Source organism: Vigna unguiculata, chromosome 11 (assembly GCF_037176805.1).
Source record: "Vigna unguiculata cultivar grain cowpea cultivar isolate G323 ecotype 2 chromosome 11, ASM3717680v1, whole genome shotgun sequence".
Taxonomy (NCBI): Eukaryota; Viridiplantae; Streptophyta; class Magnoliopsida; order Fabales; family Fabaceae; genus Vigna; species Vigna unguiculata.
The window spans coordinates 33,784,067-33,802,587 of NC_140802.1; the positions used below are offsets into that span (position 1 = coordinate 33,784,067).

At 33.1% G+C, this 18,521-nt stretch overlaps 1 protein-coding gene and 2 pseudogenes across 5 annotated transcripts; 2 read left to right on the forward strand and 1 right to left on the reverse strand.

Annotated features, from left to right (window-relative positions):
* Nucleotides 1-103: 103 nt before the first annotated feature.
* On the forward strand, nucleotides 104-8,578 carry LOC114168471 (polyadenylate-binding protein-interacting protein 3-like; annotated as a pseudogene). Its single transcript, XR_014986574.1, has 14 exons — nucleotides 104-179; nucleotides 378-428; nucleotides 3,593-3,729; nucleotides 3,872-4,061; nucleotides 4,799-4,976; nucleotides 5,093-5,323; nucleotides 6,056-6,183; nucleotides 6,311-6,377; nucleotides 6,487-6,520; nucleotides 6,768-7,081; nucleotides 7,191-7,331; nucleotides 7,645-7,740; nucleotides 7,828-7,884; nucleotides 8,189-8,578. The product of XR_014986574.1 is annotated as a polyadenylate-binding protein-interacting protein 3-like (transcript).
* On the forward strand, nucleotides 110-3,683 carry LOC146881819 (pentatricopeptide repeat-containing protein At2g13600-like). 3 transcript variants are annotated; one of them, XM_085669135.1, is made up of 4 exons: nucleotides 110-179; nucleotides 378-428; nucleotides 768-2,383; nucleotides 3,593-3,683. In XM_085669135.1, the coding sequence occupies exon 3, from the start codon at nucleotides 843-845 to the stop codon at nucleotides 2,376-2,378; it is 1,536 nt and encodes a 511-aa protein (XP_085525261.1). In that variant the 5' UTR covers nucleotides 110-179; nucleotides 378-428; nucleotides 768-842; the 3' UTR covers nucleotides 2,379-2,383; nucleotides 3,593-3,683. The 3 variants fall into 3 exon arrangements, with proteins under 3 accessions (XP_085525261.1, XP_085525262.1, XP_085525260.1); XM_085669136.1 differs by having other exon boundaries at nucleotides 768-2,363; XM_085669134.1 differs by lacking the exon at nucleotides 3,593-3,683 and having other exon boundaries at nucleotides 768-2,534.
* A 3,182-nt stretch (nucleotides 8,579-11,760) lies between the features above and the next one.
* LOC114168473 (pentatricopeptide repeat-containing protein At2g13600-like) lies at nucleotides 11,761-15,212 on the reverse strand (annotated as a pseudogene). The gene is made up of 2 exons (XR_014986643.1): nucleotides 14,944-15,212; nucleotides 11,761-14,850 (listed from the first exon to the last, which is right to left on the reverse strand). The product of XR_014986643.1 is annotated as a pentatricopeptide repeat-containing protein At2g13600-like (transcript).
* Nucleotides 15,213-18,521: the final 3,309 nt, after the last annotated feature.

The window sequence follows — 18,521 nt, forward strand, 5'->3', positions numbered from 1 at the left end:
ATATTTGCAGTTCTAACATGAGGAGCAGTAAGTTTACTGTTTGCGGGTTACTGCTGCATTAAATTTTATTTTGTTAACTTATTACTGATACATTTTTTGTATCCAATAGCTTATCATTAAAGAACTTGGCTTGAAGCTTGAAAAAGTGGATTTGGATATGCTTGCTACTTGAAAAAAAGGTAAGAATGTAGCTTTATTTGTAACATTAGAATGCATTATAGAATTTTTATTGTTGTTTACTGATTGTGATGCAAGAAAAAATTCAAGAAATTTGGTATATATGTATACATATTTACAATTGTGGAATTTCTTATATAAATTACTCTAGCCTTATGCACCCTATATAACAATAATACTAAGTCACGGTGGTGGCATAGGTATGCAGGGACATCTTTTCAAATGGATTCGCCATCCTTTCTTGCGTAGAGGTAATATATAGTAAAATTTAGCTAGAATTAGTTTACTCTTTTAGATTTAATTCTTCTTTTTCATATCGTGGATATTTAATTATAGTGTTAATAACAAATGGTTAATTAGGTTTGATCTCAGGACCTCTTGGAGAGTAGGCAAATGCTCTACTACTTAGCTAAGTATTATACATTTTTGAAAGGATTTTTGATTGTATATATATATTTTGAAAGAATTTTAGAATTTTAGAATGTTTTAATTTTATTTTTATTTTTCAATATTTGAGTTATCTACGAAATTTTTCGTAGGTAATTTACCTATGCTGGTTTTCGTAGGTAATTATTTACGAAAATTTTCAGGCAAAAAGTTGGCGTACTGTGTGAGATTGGTTGGTTCGTGGTAAAAAGTTGGGTTTGGGTTGCGGCGTGAAGAAGATGATTGAGAGATGTGAATCATTGTTCAAGCTCTGTAGTATGGTGCATTGTTCAAGCTCTTTTGCTTATGGTTTCAGGCACAGATTATTTGGCAAACCGTGTTCTAAACCTGCTAGCATCTGTGGAGCAATAGAGTCATTAAGCACAGTGAATGGACCAACGAGGAAGCCAGTAAAATATGCTCTTTGTACTGCACTTAGTTCTTGTGCAAAAACCCGGAATTGGCGTTTGGGTATACAAATCCATGCTTTCATGATTCGATCTGGATATGAAGATAATTTGTTCCTCTGCAGTGCGCTGATTGATTTCTATGCCAAATGTTTTGCTATTCTGGATGCAAAGAAGGTATTTAGTGGCATCAGAACGCATGATCAAGTTTCATGGACTTCACTTATAACGGGATTATCGATCAACGGACAAGGAATAAATGCCTTCTTGTTGTTCAAAGAGATGTTATGCACCCAAATTAAGCCCAATTGTCTTACCTTTGTTAGTGTGATTAGTGCCTGTGTTGGGCAAAATGGTGGCCTTCAACATTGCTCTGCTCTTCATACTCATATCATCAAGCAGGGATGTGATACTAACAATTTTGTGGTCAGCTCATTGATTGATTGTTATGCAAATCAGGGACAAATTGATGATGCTGTACTCTTATTTGTTGAAACTAGTGAGAAGGATATTGTTGTGTACAATTCTATGATCTCTGGATATTCTAAAAACCTGTGCAGCGACGATGCATTGAAGCTGTTTGTAGAAATGAGGGGGCGAAATTTGGGTATTACTGATCATACTTTATGTACGATTCTAAATGCTTGTAGCAGCCTTGCATTGCTCCTTCAGGGAAGGCAAGTGCACTCTCTTGTTATTAAAATGGGTTCGGAAAGGAATGTGTTTGTGGCCAGTGCTTTGATTGATATGTATTCAAAAGGTGGCGATATTGACGAGGCTCAACGCGTGTTGGATCAGACTTCTGAGAAGAATAATGTGTTGTGGACATCCATGATCATGGGTTATGCTCAATGTGGGAGAAGTTCAGAGGCTTTGGAACTTTTTGATTGTCTACTGACCAAGCAAGAGTTAGTTCCTGATCATATCTGCTTCACTGCTGTCTTAACAGCTTGTAATCATGCAGGATTGCTTGACAAAGGGGTGGAATACTTCAACAAAATGACAACAAATTATGGCTTGTCTCCAGATATTGATCAATATGCTTGCTTGATTGATCTGTATGCTAGAAAAGGGAGTTTGAGTAAGGCAAGGGATTTAATGCAAGAAATGCCCTATGATCCTAATTATGTAATTTGGAGCTCTTTCTTGAGTTCGTGTAATATATATGGCAATGTAGAACTTGGGAAGGAGGCTGTTGATCAACTTATTAAGATGGAACCATGTAATGCAGCACCATATTTAACATTAGCACATGTCTATGCAAGAAAAGGTTTATGGAATGAAGTAGCTGAAGTTAGAAGGGTTATGCAACAGAAGAGAATGAGAAAACGTGCAGGGTGGAGTTGGGTGGAGGTAGATAAGTTGTAGATGAGGTTACTTCTCAACAATCATATGAGAATTAAATTACATAGATAGCAAAAACACTACACAGAAACCATGAAAACTTCATAGCGTATTATGATGGCATAGGACTTGATGGAAATTCAGCTCTAAACCATCGTATGATAACACAGTAAATATGAAGTGTAAGTCTGATTATTCATTGGTTTTAACGATCAGTTCCTTTTTAGTTATCATATCTAAATATGATGACTATTTTGCATGTCATTGAATATGGAACCCAACATTCAAAAAAGAGTAACCACAATCTAATATCCATATATGTGATTAAGGACAAATGGGTTCGTTGCCTAAAAAGTGCCTAGCTATAGTGTAGTGTGTACCTGATTGAATGTTCAATTGCAAAGTGAGGTTTTTTAATTGGCTGCAGTAGCTGTGTGTCCTTGTGGAACAGTGCGGCATGAATTGCACCAGTAAAACGGCTTTTACGTTGAGCTTTAATTGCACCTACTGTTATGCACATGTCCACTCACCTTTATTGCACTTCTTCCTAGTTTTACACTACCTGTGTGTTCTTTTGTTACTTATGTGGTTACTGGTGTAGGACTATTTTTTTTCCTTTACTTCTCATACCTTACAGCACAATGTACATAATTTTAAGCTTAGTTTAAGTACTGCAATTGCATTTTAGCATCTTAGGAATTAGAAATCTGTCTAGCTTAGGTTTTCATGCATGAATTTTATTTCTTGAGTCTTTCTTTGAATTTTAAGTGCATATCTCATATTAATAGGTCATAGGAGACTTGTTACATGCATTTAAACTTTGAAGTCTGCACTGTTCTGCTGTGATTTGGCTTCATAATCCATTCATATTAGTCATTCTAGACTTGCATACGCATTCATCCATATATTTCTACATACCATTTTAAATTTTGCACTTAGTCCCTATTCTAGAAGTAGCAAAATATGTTAGTTTTAGATTCATGTGCATACATTCAGATTTTACCTTTAAGTATACATTTAGCTATTCTACATTAGGCGGATTCATGTGCACACATTAGGCGGAAATTATGCTTTTTAGAATATTTTGTTATTTCTGTTTGGTTTTGTCTTATTTTAATAAGACTTTGTTTTAAGAGTTATTGCTCAACTGGGATTTCACTAGCTTCTTCTAGACCTCTATCTGAATAAGCTTCTGCTGCTGTTTTCATAATTAATTTTATAAAATGATCATATTGTAGGAATCATTTTGAAAATGGCTCGCTTAACAAAAGATGGTTCGTCACGAGGACAGAAATCTGGTGCAGAATTCGTCAGCAAGCCCCCTCTGAAGATTTTAATTATACCTGCCAAAGAACTTGTCCAAGTTACAGCACAGGTTTCCTACTTTTCAGCTAAGGTTTTTGTTGGAATGCTGTATGCTCAGCAATGATTTTGGAGAATTTAGATTAGGAGAAGTAGCTTTTAACACATTGTTGATTTCTTCGCTGATAATACTATTCGTGTTTCAATCATGGCAGGATGTTGCTATTGCCAGGGATGGTTTACCTAATGAATCTCACCATGATATGCATCAGGAAATCATGGTTGATTCATTGATATCTCAATCTCGTCATGTTGAGTCAGGGAGAGAATTAAAACCCTGGTACCTGATGAAGATGATCCACAATGCCCAGAACTGGAAAACATATTTGATGGCCATTGGAATAGGTTGCTTGTTTTTTATAAAATAATTTTGTGAACAGAATAAATATCAGTTTTTCTTGACACTTTGACACCCATTCGGACTGTTAGTTGCCTTCATTAGTACACCATCTTTTCAGTATACAATAAGAAATTTCTTTACAAGTGTCCAGCTGTAAGTAGTAGATTTTAGAGTGATATCTTTCTCCAAATTTCATTGACAACACTTCTCCTTTTATTATCAACACTTCATATTGGGTATGTCGAAAGAATAAATACTGGAGACGAAATAAAACCTCCTTATAGGTATTGACATGTACTTCCTGTATTTTTCTTGATGACTTCTAGAACCATATTTCTGGTTAGGGTCCATTCACCTTGCTTTCTATAATAATCTAAACCCTTTGTTATGAATCTGATTTTAATAAAGATTGAGGGTTTATAGGTATTCTATTTGTTTTCTTGTGTTGCTTCAAGTATAGTTTTGAGCTTTCAGTCCATAATCATTTATGGAAGCTAACAAATGTTGCCAAAGGAATTATTAAAAGATCATTGGCACACAATTGATTGAGATTATGTTCTTGATGTAGAAAAAGGAAATAGGATTTTTTGTGCTATATCCTTAATGATTAAAAGAGGCTGGAGTGAGTATAGGAAGTTAACTAAAATACCATGATTATAATTTATACACATGTATTTTTATCTTTAATTTACTAATTTCAAAATTTGCACAGAATTAATGATTTTTTTTTTGTATTTTTAAGAGGATGGGATCAATTTGAAACAAATGAGGCATTGTTTGGTGTAAAAAGTACATTCAACGAGGAACTTTACACAACAAAGCTTGAGAAAGGGCCTCAGACAAGAGAATTGGAAAAGCAAGCTTTAAGAATAGCAAGAGAAATTGAGGGTGAGGAAACCCAAGATCTTCATCTTGCGGAGGTTAGCATGGTTTCAATACTTATCGTTCTTTATTTTCATTGCTGCTTGTAAATCTCTGCTGTTTTTTATTTAATTGACTAATTGAATTCAACGACCTACATAAATTTTCTTAACAGGAAAGAGGCTTTCACTTGCATGAAGACTTTGATATTGACGAAGAAACTAGATTCTCTTCAGTTTATAGGGGTAAACGTGCTGATGACAGTGGATTTGATGAGTATGTACTGTTTGAAACGCGCAGTTCTGATACTTTTGGTGGTGTATTTGGTTCGGTTGTTAAGAGGTCTAGTGAAATAAGTGGTGGGAAAGGAAATGATGGAGCTCGAGCATTGGCAAATTCCTCTGTGGTATCACCTGAATTATATTTAATTATTCATACTCTACTATTACGTAATTCTTAATCGTTTTTCATTGTCACATTTACTGGCTTGTCCTTTTTTTTGTCTGATTAAATACTGCTGTTAAGTTTTCATATAGATTATAGATATCACCAATGTCATTCCTATGTAAGACTTTGGTTGTTGTCACCATAGAACCCAGTTTTGTAAGGCTAAATCAGATCCCAAGGTGTAAATTGTTAGAACTACCATATTTTATGTGTGTACCTTATTTTAAGTAAATAGTTTCTTTTAGGTTTTCTTGCATTCTGAAAATCTTTGGTTCGGCAATTCTATAAAGGTAATTGCTTATTTCAATAGAAGCTCTCTCAAAATGTTTGCAAAAATAAATGATTATTTCTTGAAAATGAGCTGTACCAAACGTGTGTTCAAGACAATGGCTTGTTGTCTCCTACTTGCCTAGAAAATATTCGTGAAGATTCTGGTACATGACTATTATTTTAAATGACACATTTGTCACTAAGTTCTGTTTGAACATGTCCTATCAATCCCGAGTCTTGTTATGCTTACGAAATTGGTACAACATGAACCTCTGATTGATGCAGCTGAGTCTTGTTGGGGAAAAATGTTGATATGAAACTATTCCTTTTTTGAAGTTTTTGTCCTTGTCTCTCCCTCCTCTTATGAAGTAATTATTTTACTTTCTAAACTCACCTTAGTACTTGTTAATTATGTGTGCAGGATCACACGCAATCATCTCAGTCAAGTACTAGTGTGGATTTAAGCCGCTCTGGTTCTTATGATCATGCTAAGCAGTTAGCATCTGAACTCCCTGCCATGAGCTATTCATCAGTGGATGGGGAAAGCAGGTGTTTGTTACCCTTTTCTCTTCTGTATATACATTCTTTTTTTGTTCTGTTTTTTATACATCAATTTTGAACTTGAAAAAGAATTAAATTCTTCGTTATCGTGATTTTTAATATGCAAAATGTACAGGATTCTGGAGAACTCAATTAGTAATCAACATGGAGACAATGATACTACCAAGGAAGCAAGTGTGATTGTGAGTTGAAGTTTGTGCATTATCTCTTAAACTTGTGTCTAGGAAAACATCTCATGAGAGAGTTATTAGTTCTAACACTCAAAGTCTTTTTTTTCTTCAATTGATGCAGCAAGCTGAGGATGTTCAACTGTCAAAATCTGAGGGTCTGTGAAATCCTTTTCTTAGCTTTCTTAAATTTTGTGGATTTAAGATGTTGTGCCTGAAATGATGCAAATGAAGCAACCATTTTCATATTATTGATTATTCTGTCTATTGTAAAGGAAGTGCTGAAGCTTTCTGTTATTACTCTTCATAAGTGCTTCTGAATGGCAGCTAACCTACATTTCAATTTGGTGGCTGCTTCTTTCATAAAACATGTATTCCTCTAATCTTTGGCAAATTGTGGCGCAGATTCACAGGGACCACTCTACTTGAAGAAGGATGGCTCTGATAAAGGGGTATTATCTCCTAATGCTAGCTCCTATGCCCCTTCAATTCATACTTCATTAAAAGCTCATGAAAAGATGGGATCACATGGAGATTTAGTTGAGGGTTCAGCAACTGGCAAGGTTAATGGGGAAACAAAATCTGTAAATTCATGTGGGACCCCATATGTGTCAGATTCAGTTGGAGTCCCTGCAGCATCTTCTGGTCCTGGCTTATCTCCAAGCTCATCAGTTGGTTCACTGTCTTCTGAAAAATCAACTCTGAATCCCAATGCAAAGGTATGGAAGTTCAAGCCTGACTTTTTGACAGAATATTTTTTTCCCGCAATCTGGTTCTAGTCTTTTATGTTACTGTCACATGTCTGAGTTTGCCCTTTCATGTTGTAAGGAATTCAAGCTTAACCCTAATGCAAAGAGTTTTATTCCATCACCTGCTCGGCCTCCCACTCCAGTGTCCGATGGTTCCTTCTATTTTCCAACTAATGTAACTACTGTACCAAGTATGCCAAGCATGCCCATGGGTATTGGAGTAAGTCATTTGGTGTGCATTTATTGAATATATAGAAGTGCATAATTAGGGAGTGAATTTACTTCTCTAAGGTTTATTGCATATCCTAGTCGCACGTTATTGCAGGTTATAATTTTCAGTTTGGGTATCCAATCTTATGGTGTTTTAAATTTTTGCTAGTTAGTTAATCTATTTGAGGATAAAGATTTCATTTTGCTGATTGCGTAAAATAGTTTGCAAAAGAAGTTATGCAGAATTGTTGGGCATGGCTTAATAATCGCCTCCCAGCCTTGGTTCTGTTAATAAACTTGATTGTTTTGCACATGTCTTGCAGATTGGACCTACTTTTGCTGGTCCACAACCTATGGTCTATAATCCTCAGGTAGCACCAATGCCGTCTCAAGCATATTTTCATCCGAATGCACCACAGGTATAAGATTACACGCATTATCCCTCTGTTGACTGTTCCGTAAATATTGGTGCTTCAGGGCAATTGCTTATTATAATCTGATTTCAGTATGGACAGCTCCTTGGTCATCCTAGGCGAGCTTTATACATGCCGAGTTACCTGCCCGTAAGAACCCTCGTGCTTAATTTTTTTTTTAAAATTGGTATTTAATTGATATTGCTCATGTCTTGAACACTATGGGCAGATAAAATATAAAACTATCTATTTCAATAACTTTATACATGGTTGATGCTCCACCTTGATGTGTCATGATGCTTGTTGGATATTCTTCTTTGACACGTACCTTGGTGGAACATATCAAACTGAATTTGAGCAATCTTATCTGTAGTCCTATATATACACTTTTGAGGAAACTTTATCTGCTTATTAATGTTCTTAGAACTCGATCTTCTGAAATAAATATTTACAGGAAATGCCATACAAGGGACGGGACTATTGACGACTTGGCTATTAGCATTCTTGTTGGCAAGTCAAACCCTTGCTTGAAAAGAATAAACAAAGTGGTTGTCCTGCTAAGTTTTAAACGAGGATATCTGCAGCTGATGCGAAATCTCTAAAGGCATATGTTATGATATTTGCCAAGTTTGCTAATTCTGGGATATAATTTTATGACCTTGTTTTAACCCATGCATATACATCATCTTTTGGGGTTTCTCAGGCTTTGGTTGTGTAATAGATTATCTCAGATTCACCTTTCCCATCCTTTTTTCTCCCTCTTTAAATTCAAAGCTTACTTCTTTTAACCTCAACTGCCATTTTAGTTGCTGTAATGGTAAATTTCTTTATTTTATCGATTTAATGCTCGTGCCATTTTTAACATTAATGTGTCTCATAAACCTGATAATCAAGGGTAAACAAATCACTGGAAGATAGTCACTACTATTGTCAAAAACGTATACTCTGTTCTGGTTGGAAACTCTATTAGGGTTTTTTTTGGTCAAACAAAGGGTGTGCCTTGGCAAATTATTCAGTAATTCAAAATTGTTTTTAACAAATCGGCATTTTGTGGATAGTAGTAGTGGAAGCTTAGTTTTGCAGAAAAAAAAGATAGCACTTAATTTAATGGTAACGAGGCAGAATCTGTTAATTGATTATTCTAATAGCTCTGTAGCGCATGCTTTCGAAGAATAGAAGTCCGAATTATGTAATAGTAATTTCAATTTATGGATAAAGCGTAGTTCTCAATAAATAATGTAACCCAATTTTGTTAGAAAAGAAACTGTTTGTTTAGCCCAGTCTCGTTTAGTGACATGTTTCCAAATCTACTGTGAAGAATATTCAACTATCTTTTAAATAAGAAAATATTGGAAAATTCAACTAATTTTTTATCACAAAATATAGTGTGGCTAAATTATTTATTAACGTTGCACAAACTGTCAATATTTCACAAGTTAAATTATTTATTATAAATCTAATTATAATTATCTAAGAAATTTTATTCATATGAATTAACATAGCTTATTTGTTTTAACTTAAGTTCAGAATAAATAATTTGGAGACACTCCCAATTTCGTTCTCTTTTAATTATAAATTCTTAAAGTTGTTGTCTTTTCCCTCCTTCCTTTGAGAAATGTAATTCTAAACTAGTTGTTATTATCTTTCCAATTTTATCTCTAAGTTTTATTTTGAAAAGAATAAGGCAAAATATATATGCAATTAAAAGAATAAATATATTGATAAGAATAAAATGACAATAGTTTGAGAGATATTTGAGATGAGAATTTTATTATTAGTTGTGGCGACGATGTATGTATTAAATGCAAAAATTTATTTATTATGCATTTGAATTATATAAAAAACACTAATTGTACGATTTTTAATTAATTAGTTAATAATATAAGAAATTATTCATACAACAACTCACATAACCATTTGTACAATAACATTCTTCTTCCTTTTTCTACCTCTCTTGGCCATATCATTTGTTCATTACCTTAATATATTAAGTGGTTTTTGAATGTAATATTGAAATAATAGTGCTCTTCTTTTGGTGAGTTAATGAAAGAAAATAGTTGTCTTCTGCAGATTTAATATAAATTAAGCTGTGTAATTATTAACTTGCAAGAATTAAATAAGCAGAAGAAATGACAAAGAAAGTACATTAATGGGGTTTGGCAGCACATAACTGAGGTTGAAAATTTGGAGGCATTGAAGATGTAATAAGAAAAGCATATGATAAGCAGCAGGAAGCATGATAATGAGAGTGCGATGCCATGCTCCATTACAAAATTCTCATTTCATTTTTTTAAAACCAGACAACAAGGAATATCAGTAGGGACAACAAAACGACAAAAATGGAATGCATCACCATAAATCATTTTTAATTCATAGATATTTTGAAACTTAGATTCTCATTTTGAAAAATGTTTTTTTTTCTTCTCTTTAACATGGTAGCAGATGAGTGTAGTTGGTGTGTGTTAATGCAACAGAGTCACTGTTTTTAAGACTCTGTATAAGCCACTTTAAGGGTCAACAATTTCTTAGCACTAAAGCCAAGAGACCAAAAAGACTAAAACAATGATGCACTCATTCAAGTGTGATGTGTGACTCAGTCTCTGATTCCTCTCCAAATTCATCCAACTTCCAAGGTCTTTCTCTCTCTTCTTCCTTGTTTTTTTCCTTTTCCACTTTGCTTTCTTTCTTCTTTCATTTGCAATTTCATGACATGCCCTGAATCATTAAAAGGGTAGTTTTTGAAGTTTAGGATGATGGAACAAATCTTAGATAGATGATTTCTCAATTCTATTTATCTTTCTGTTTTCTTTTTCGAAGTCAAGGGAATATTGTTCCAAGAGGTCAGAAAACAATGAATTGTTCATCATGGGGGACTTCAGAATCCAGAAGTTTGAGCTTAGAAGTGGATTTTCTGCCACAACAATGCCACAGGAGCAAAACATTGAGCTTTCAATTCCAAGAACAGGATTCATCTTCGATTCATTCGGGTCAATCTTCTACCGATAATTGGATTTAAACCCTGTCTGTTTGTACAATTCTGAATGCTTCTTGTACTTATCATCTGTGGTTCTGTCATTTCTTTCTGTAATTGAAACTGTAGCATAGCAGTATACTGTTTTGTAAACGAAATGAAATGGAGCACCAAAGGTATATGACTGTGATGTGATCCTATGTTGCATTAAATCCTCACTCAGCATTGGATATTGGATAAAAGTTTTATCCACACATGATAGAAGATTTCTTCCAAAATGGCTTATTCGGCATCAGAAAATTCTTGTCAAATTCCCTGGCATGCTACTTCATATACCATATTGATGAGTATTTTCTCTGCTCTTTGCATAATAGTTGAAATGTCTGTTCAGCATAGTTCTATTGGTTCAACACTTGGCACAACCGAGGGATGTGTCATCAGGTCATTTATGCAGAATCAGGATTTCACCTTCCCTCCTCCACTACTGGATCAAAGCCAAACACTTGTAAGTAGATATATTCTCAAGTTCTTGTGGATGGAAGATATATGCATATGTTTTCCTAAAATTTGTGTTTCAGGCTCACTATGCTGATCCAGGCTATAGCATATAAAATCTGAATGTGTGCACATGAATCCGCCTAATGTAGAATAGCTAAATGTATACTTAAAGGTAAAATCTGAATGTATGCACATGAATCTAAAACTAACATATTTTGCTACTTCTAGAATAGGGACTAAGTGCAAAATTTAAAATGGTATGTAGAAATATATGGATGAATGCGTATGCAAGTCTAGAATGACTAATATGAATGGATTATGAAGCCAAATCACAGCAGAACAGTGCAGACTTCAAAGTTTAAATGCATGTAACAAGTCTCCTATGACCTATTAATATGAGATATGCACTTAAAATTCAAAGAAAGACTCAAGAAATAAAATTCATGCATGAAAACCTAAGCTAGACAGATTTCTAATTCCTAAGATGCTAAAATGCAATTGCAGTACTTAAACTAAGCTTAAAATTATGTACATTGTGCTGTAAGGTATGAGAAGTAAAGGAAAAAAAATAGTCCTACACCAGTAACCACATAAGTAACAAAAGAACACACAGGTAGTGTAAAACTAGGAAGAAGTGCAATAAAGGTGAGTGGACATGTGCATAACAGTAGGTGCAATTAAAGCTCAACGTAAAAGCCGTTTTACTGGTGCAATTCATGCCGCACTGTTCCACAAGGACACACAGCTACTGCAGCCAATTAAAAAACCTCACTTTGCAATTGAACATTCAATCAGGTACACACTACACTATAGCTAGGCACTTTTTAGGCAACGAACCCATTTGTCCTTAATCACATATATGGATATTAGATTGTGGTTACTCTTTTTTGAATGTTGGGTTCCATATTCAATGACATGCAAAATAGTCATCATATTTAGATATGATAACTAAAAAGGAACTGATCGTTAAAACCAATGAATAATCAGACTTACACTTCATATTTACTGTGTTATCATACGATGGTTTAGAGCTGAATTTCCATCAAGTCCTATGCCATCATAATACGCTATGAAGTTTTCATGGTTTTTGTGTAGTGTTTTTGCTATCTATGTAATTTAATTCTCATATGATTGTTGAGAAGTAACCTCATCTACAATAGACATGTCAAAGTGAGTCAACCCGGCTCACACGGGTTGGCTCACCACGAGCCGGGTTCAAAATGAATGAACCCAACCCGGCTCACTTTTTGGTGAGCCAGAAATTTTGTAACCCGGCTCAACCCACCACGGGTTGGTGGGTTAAGTGGGTTGGCTCACCAACCCACCTAAAAAAATTATTTATTTATTTTTTTTAGTATTCAAATATTTAAATAATTTTTTAAGTAACCCATAAGATGACAATCATAGTAAAATTAAGAACCAATGTTTTGATCATACTCATCACTAATATATGAAGAATTATTTCCAAGAAAGTATCCATTAGTCTAAAACAGCATGGCTAACATTACAAATTTTCTGTCATGCTATTCAACAAAATATAAATAAAAAAACTATACATTTTCTTCATGCTAATTTAGAAAAAAATGTTTATAAGATGTTTACTTGAATAATTTACTATAAAGATTATAGTTAAACATTAAAGTATCAACATATATATAACTTGACAATCAAATTAATTAAACATTCAAACTATTTAAATATAATTAAGCAACATTCTAGCATTTAAAAATATGAAATTGTGAACAAATATAATAGGAGTAGTAAATAATTATTAAAAAAAAATTAAAAATTAAAAGAAAATTTAAAAAAATAAAAAAAAAATTGTAAAAAAATGTTAGTGGGTTAAGTGGGTTCAACCCGGCTCGAACCCGTTTAACCCGTGGGTTAAGTGAGTCGAGTTGAATTCAACCCACTTTTGAAAAAGTTGAATTTTTCTCAACCCAACCCGGCTCGAACCCGTGGTGAGCCGGGTTGGCTCACGGGTTGAAACCCATTTTGACATCTCTAATCTACAACTTATCTACCTCCACCCAACTCCACCCTGCACGTTTTCTCATTCTCTTCTGTTGCATAACCCTTCTAACTTCAGCTACTTCATTCCATAAACCTTTTCTTGCATAGACATGTGCTAATGTTAAATATGGTGCTGCATTACATGGTTCCATCTTAATAAGTTGATCAGCAGCCTCCTTCCCAAGTTCTACATTGCCATATATATTACACGAACTCAAGAAAGAGCTCCAAATTACATAATTAGGATCATAGGGCATTTCTTGCATTAAATCCCTTGCCTTACTCAAACTCCCTTTTCTAGCATACAGATCAATCAAGCAAGCATATTGATCAATATCTGGAGACAAACCATAATTTGTTGTCATTTTGTTGAAGTATTCCACCCCTTTGTCAAGCAATCCTGCATGATTACAAGCTGTTAAGACAGCAGTGAAGCAGATATGATCAGGAACTAACTCTTGCTTGGTCAGTAGACAATCAAAAAGTTCCAAAGCCTCTGAACTTCTCCCACATTGAGCATAACCCATGATCATGGATGTCCACAACACATTATTCTTCTCAGAAGTCTGATCCAACACGCGTTGAGCCTTGTCAATATCGCCACCTTTTCAATACATATCAATCAAAGCACTGGCCACAAACACATTCCTTTCCGAACCCATTTTAATAACAAGAGAGTGCACTTGCCTTCCCTGAAGGAGCAATGCAAGGCTGCTACAAGCATTTAGAATCGTACATAAAGTATGATCAGTAATACCCAAATTTTGCCCCCTCATTTCTACAAACAGCTTCAATGCATCGTAGCTGCACAGGTTTTTAGAATATCCAGAGATCATAGAATTGTACACAACAATATCCTTCTCACTAGTTTCAACAAATAAGAGTACAGCATCATCAATTTGTCCCTGATTTGCATAACAATCAATCAATGAGCTGACCACAAAATTGTTAGTATCACATCCCTGCTTGATGATATGAGTATGAAGAGCAGAGCAATGTTGAAGGCCACCATTTTGCCCAACACAGGCACTAATCACACTAACAAAGGTAAGACAATTGGGCTTAATTTGGGTGCATAACATCTCTTTGAACAACAAGAAGGCATTTATTCCTTGTCCGTTGATCGATAATCCCGTTATAAGTGAAGTCCATGAAACTTGATCATGCGTTCTGATGCCACTAAATACCTTCTTTGCATCCAGAATAGCAAAACATTTGGCATAGAAATCAATCAGCGCACTGCAGAGGAACAAATTATCTTCATATCCAGATCGAATCATGAAAGCATGGATTTGTATACCCAAACGCCAATTCCAGGTTTTTGCACAAGAACTAAGTGCAGTACAAAGAGCATATTTTACTGGCTTCCTCGTTGGTCCATTCACTGTGCTTAATGACTCTATTGCTCCACAGATGCTAGCAGGTTTAGAACACGGTTTGCCAAATAATCTGTGCCTGAAACCATAAGCAAAAGAGCTTGAACAATGCACCATACTACAGGGCTTGTGTCAAATAAATCTCGCATAATACCCAATTGAACCCTTAACAGTAAATGGAAAAAATCCAACTAAGCTGGCCTTTTTCAACCCTGTTTCTCTCATACCTTAGTGGTCCATTCATTGTGCTTAATGAATCTAGGGCTCCATAAATAGCAAGAAAAGAGGTATTGGAAAGAGAAACGGAAGGAGGAAGAAGGCAAGGAACGAATTGAAAACGAAGTAACGCACCTGTGAGAGGTTGAGCAGAACCTAACTGACGGATTCCGACAGAGGTGAAAAGAGGAGCTAAAGAGGGAAGGTTGTGTCGGTTAGGGATTGATTGTGGCGATTGAGGGGTTGCTTCGGTGGGAGGGCGTGGTGGCCGGACGAGGCGACGGAGAGAGAGAGACGGCGGAGGAGTTCAGTTTGGTTAGGTTCTCTCGGCGTGATCGAGAGAGAGAGTGGTTTTTGAGATTTTGAAGAGAGGTGCGAAGCGAGAGCGCAACGAAGCAGAAACACCCAAAAGACAATCAAGAAATTATCGGCTGCGGTTTGGAGTATCGTGGGCCTTTTTCTCGTATCGTATGGTTCAATTACATGTATTTATGTCCTCCAAAAACTTATTCACCATATCTAATCTTAACAGATACAATTCAAAAAAGAAAAATCTCACATTACTGTGATTTACTTACCCGTTTAATCTATTTAATATTATTTTGTTCGCAAATAGATATTTAATGAATCCATGCATGCAAAAGGCAAGGATTTAATTCTATTTTTTACAATATTTTATTAATATTTATTAAATAAAATATTTAATTTACAAAATAAGTCAGTAATAATTTATAATTTTTTATCTTATAATTTTAACGTGTGTGATTTTAATCTTGATTCACACAAAAAACAATCTTATATTTATTATATTTACAAAAATTATTTGTATATCTTTTTAATATATATATCACGTATCTTTGATTTTTTAAAATAAATATATAAATATATCGATATATATCTTATAATTTTAATGTGTGTGATTTTAGTTTTGATTCAAAAAAAATAATCTTATATTTATTATATTTATAAAAATTATTTATATATTTTTGTAATATATATATATATATATATATATATTTATATCTTTTTTATTTTTTAAATAAATATATAAATATATTGGATATATATCCGATATATATCTAATTTGTGTATTATAGACTAAACTAATAAAAATAGTTAAACATTATTAATTTCTCTTAAAAATATATTAGCTTTAATAAGTAAAAATATCATAAACTTAAAGATTAAAAGGCTTAAGTGGTAGTTATTTATACTGAGCAACCATACATAATTTAGTGAATTATTTTTTAATTAATAGTAATGATTTATAACTTTAATAATCTAATTCATTCATTCTCACGAGTCACGAGAAACCCGTAAGAATCTCATTCACATTATTCCCAATAAAACTGATAAAAAAATTAACAATTCCTTATTATGATGGTATATTCTTTCGTTTAGAAAAAAAAAAGTATTCTTATTTTTTTTTATATATACAAGACATCATAAATGTATTTCAAAACTTAATGATTTTATTTTCTGAAAATAAAATTAAACGTGTATTTTTAAATTAAATTTAAAAAATATAATTTGTAATAATTACCCCTAAAATTTAATTCAACTCAAAAATTTGTTTACTCCTAATTATTTCTTATATGAACATTTCTTTAATTTTAACTCAACCAAACAATGATCTCTCTTCTGTCAAAATAACGAATATAATAAGTGTTCTATAATTGACATTGTAAATTTACATGTATTGTATTCTAGTATAAATTAGAGTGTTTGTCCTCTAATTCTGTTAAGAGACGAGCAATAATAACAAGGAAGAAATAAAAAAGAAAAAAGAAAAAATGTGGTTTACTAGTAAAAATATAAACTTATTCAAAGTTTTTACGTGCATCTATGATGAAAATTTGATAAATATAAGTAATCCATGGTTAAATTGGTTATCATATGAGACAAATTATGACAAAACAATATAGACAACTCAACAAGAATGATGTTAACATTAAAATTTTGTATTTAGTACCATTTTGTAATTAAATTTATAACCCTTATGTACTTTTTATTATCCATGAATAAGAATATGTGAGTTACTTTATTTAATATTCATACTTTTTACATACTTTTATTTTAAATTACGTTATTGTTATACAATCTGACTTAAAACAATTGATAAAATAGAACATAAATTAACATATTATTCATTATCTAAACACATATGGTAATCATTTATAAGAATCATAATTATGTTGTGTTAACATGACTATCTTATGTGAAAAAAGTCAAGCATGAGTATGTACTTATTTAATGTTCAGTCATAAAATAATTGTAACACTATATTTTTTAAGTTATTGTACAATTTGACTTAAATCAATTGATAAAATAAACTAATATGTTACCCACTGTTCAAAAGACTTATGATATAAACTAATAATAAGAAATTTTGAAGTATATATTTTTATGTATTAAAATTTGAATTTCTTTTTAGTAGTTAATATAGGGGAAGCCAACTTACATTAATAAAGATACTGTAATTTTGAGTAGTTAAAATATTGTATTATTGATTATTTATTTGATTACTGTTAGTATAATTATACTGAAATGTTAAATATATAAGAAGTTGAATTGGGCTCCATGCGTTTGATTTGATTTGATGAGAGGTGTGAAAAGAACATGACAGACATAGGGATTGAGGCTGATGAGAGGTGCATGCATGCATGGAAGCATAAGCATGCAATAGAGACAAAAGTACCAAACAATAGTAGAGAACTCCTAGAAAAAGGATGTCAGAGAAAGAGATAAGCCTGAGCACACAACACAACCTCAGCCATCCCCATGAAAGCCACCAAACATAAGCTCCTGATCCAATGCATCCACCAAACATTAACATAACATTTTACTCTTTTCAATATGTATGGAGAATTTATGTGAAAAACAATTCTTTTTTTTTGTAAGTTAAAGTTAGATTTTCATGCGAAACATTGTGTGAGGAAAAGCTTAACCAGAGTAAGATGTTATCCATTTGAGCATGGTGAGTGGAGGAGCAGAAATTGAAAGAAGAAAGGATGTGTTAAAATAGAGCACGTGTGTGGTAACCATCATGTGTTGCAACCTATCTGCTAATAAATTGATTGCGCATGGTTCACACACTAATCAATTGCTGTCCCACTTTCATGGTTTATAATTATCACAAACCAAAATTCCCTTTTGTCTGTGAATTCATTCCTTATATTTCTATATCATATCAACCCTAAATCATTCTTTCATCACTTTCTTTTCTTCGGACCCTTTGCTGTTTAGTAGAAAACAATCTCTCTGTCACTCTATTTCTGATCATTTCACAGTTTATTAATTATAAACACATATGTTACGATGAAGTCATCACAAATTATTATTCCAAATGTTGAAGTCCAATACATTAACATCACTAAGTGATATAGGATTACCATATACTCGAACAAGTTTCTAGTCGAGGATCAATCATTATGTTTCTGAGGTATTATCCGTTTTGAAATGTGAAACTCTACATGATCATCTTAAAAATTAAAGAGAAAAAAAAAATTTAAAGTGTACTTGATCTCGACTAATTCTACACTTTAAAACAATAAATTGATGAGTCTTATTTCTTACAAAATATTCAATTTACTCGACATGAAACTTACATTTACATTTAAATTTTCAACAATGATATAATTTTAGATTAAGTTGATAAGTAATTTTACAAGTGTGTTGGATAAATTCAACATTATCCTTTGTTTATTATATAA

What these genes read in the sequence shown, in the direction of transcription:
- LOC146881819 (XM_085669135.1), top strand. Translation starts at nt 843, where the DNA reads ATGATTGAGAGATGTGAATCATTGTTCAAGCTCTGTAGTATGGTGCAT.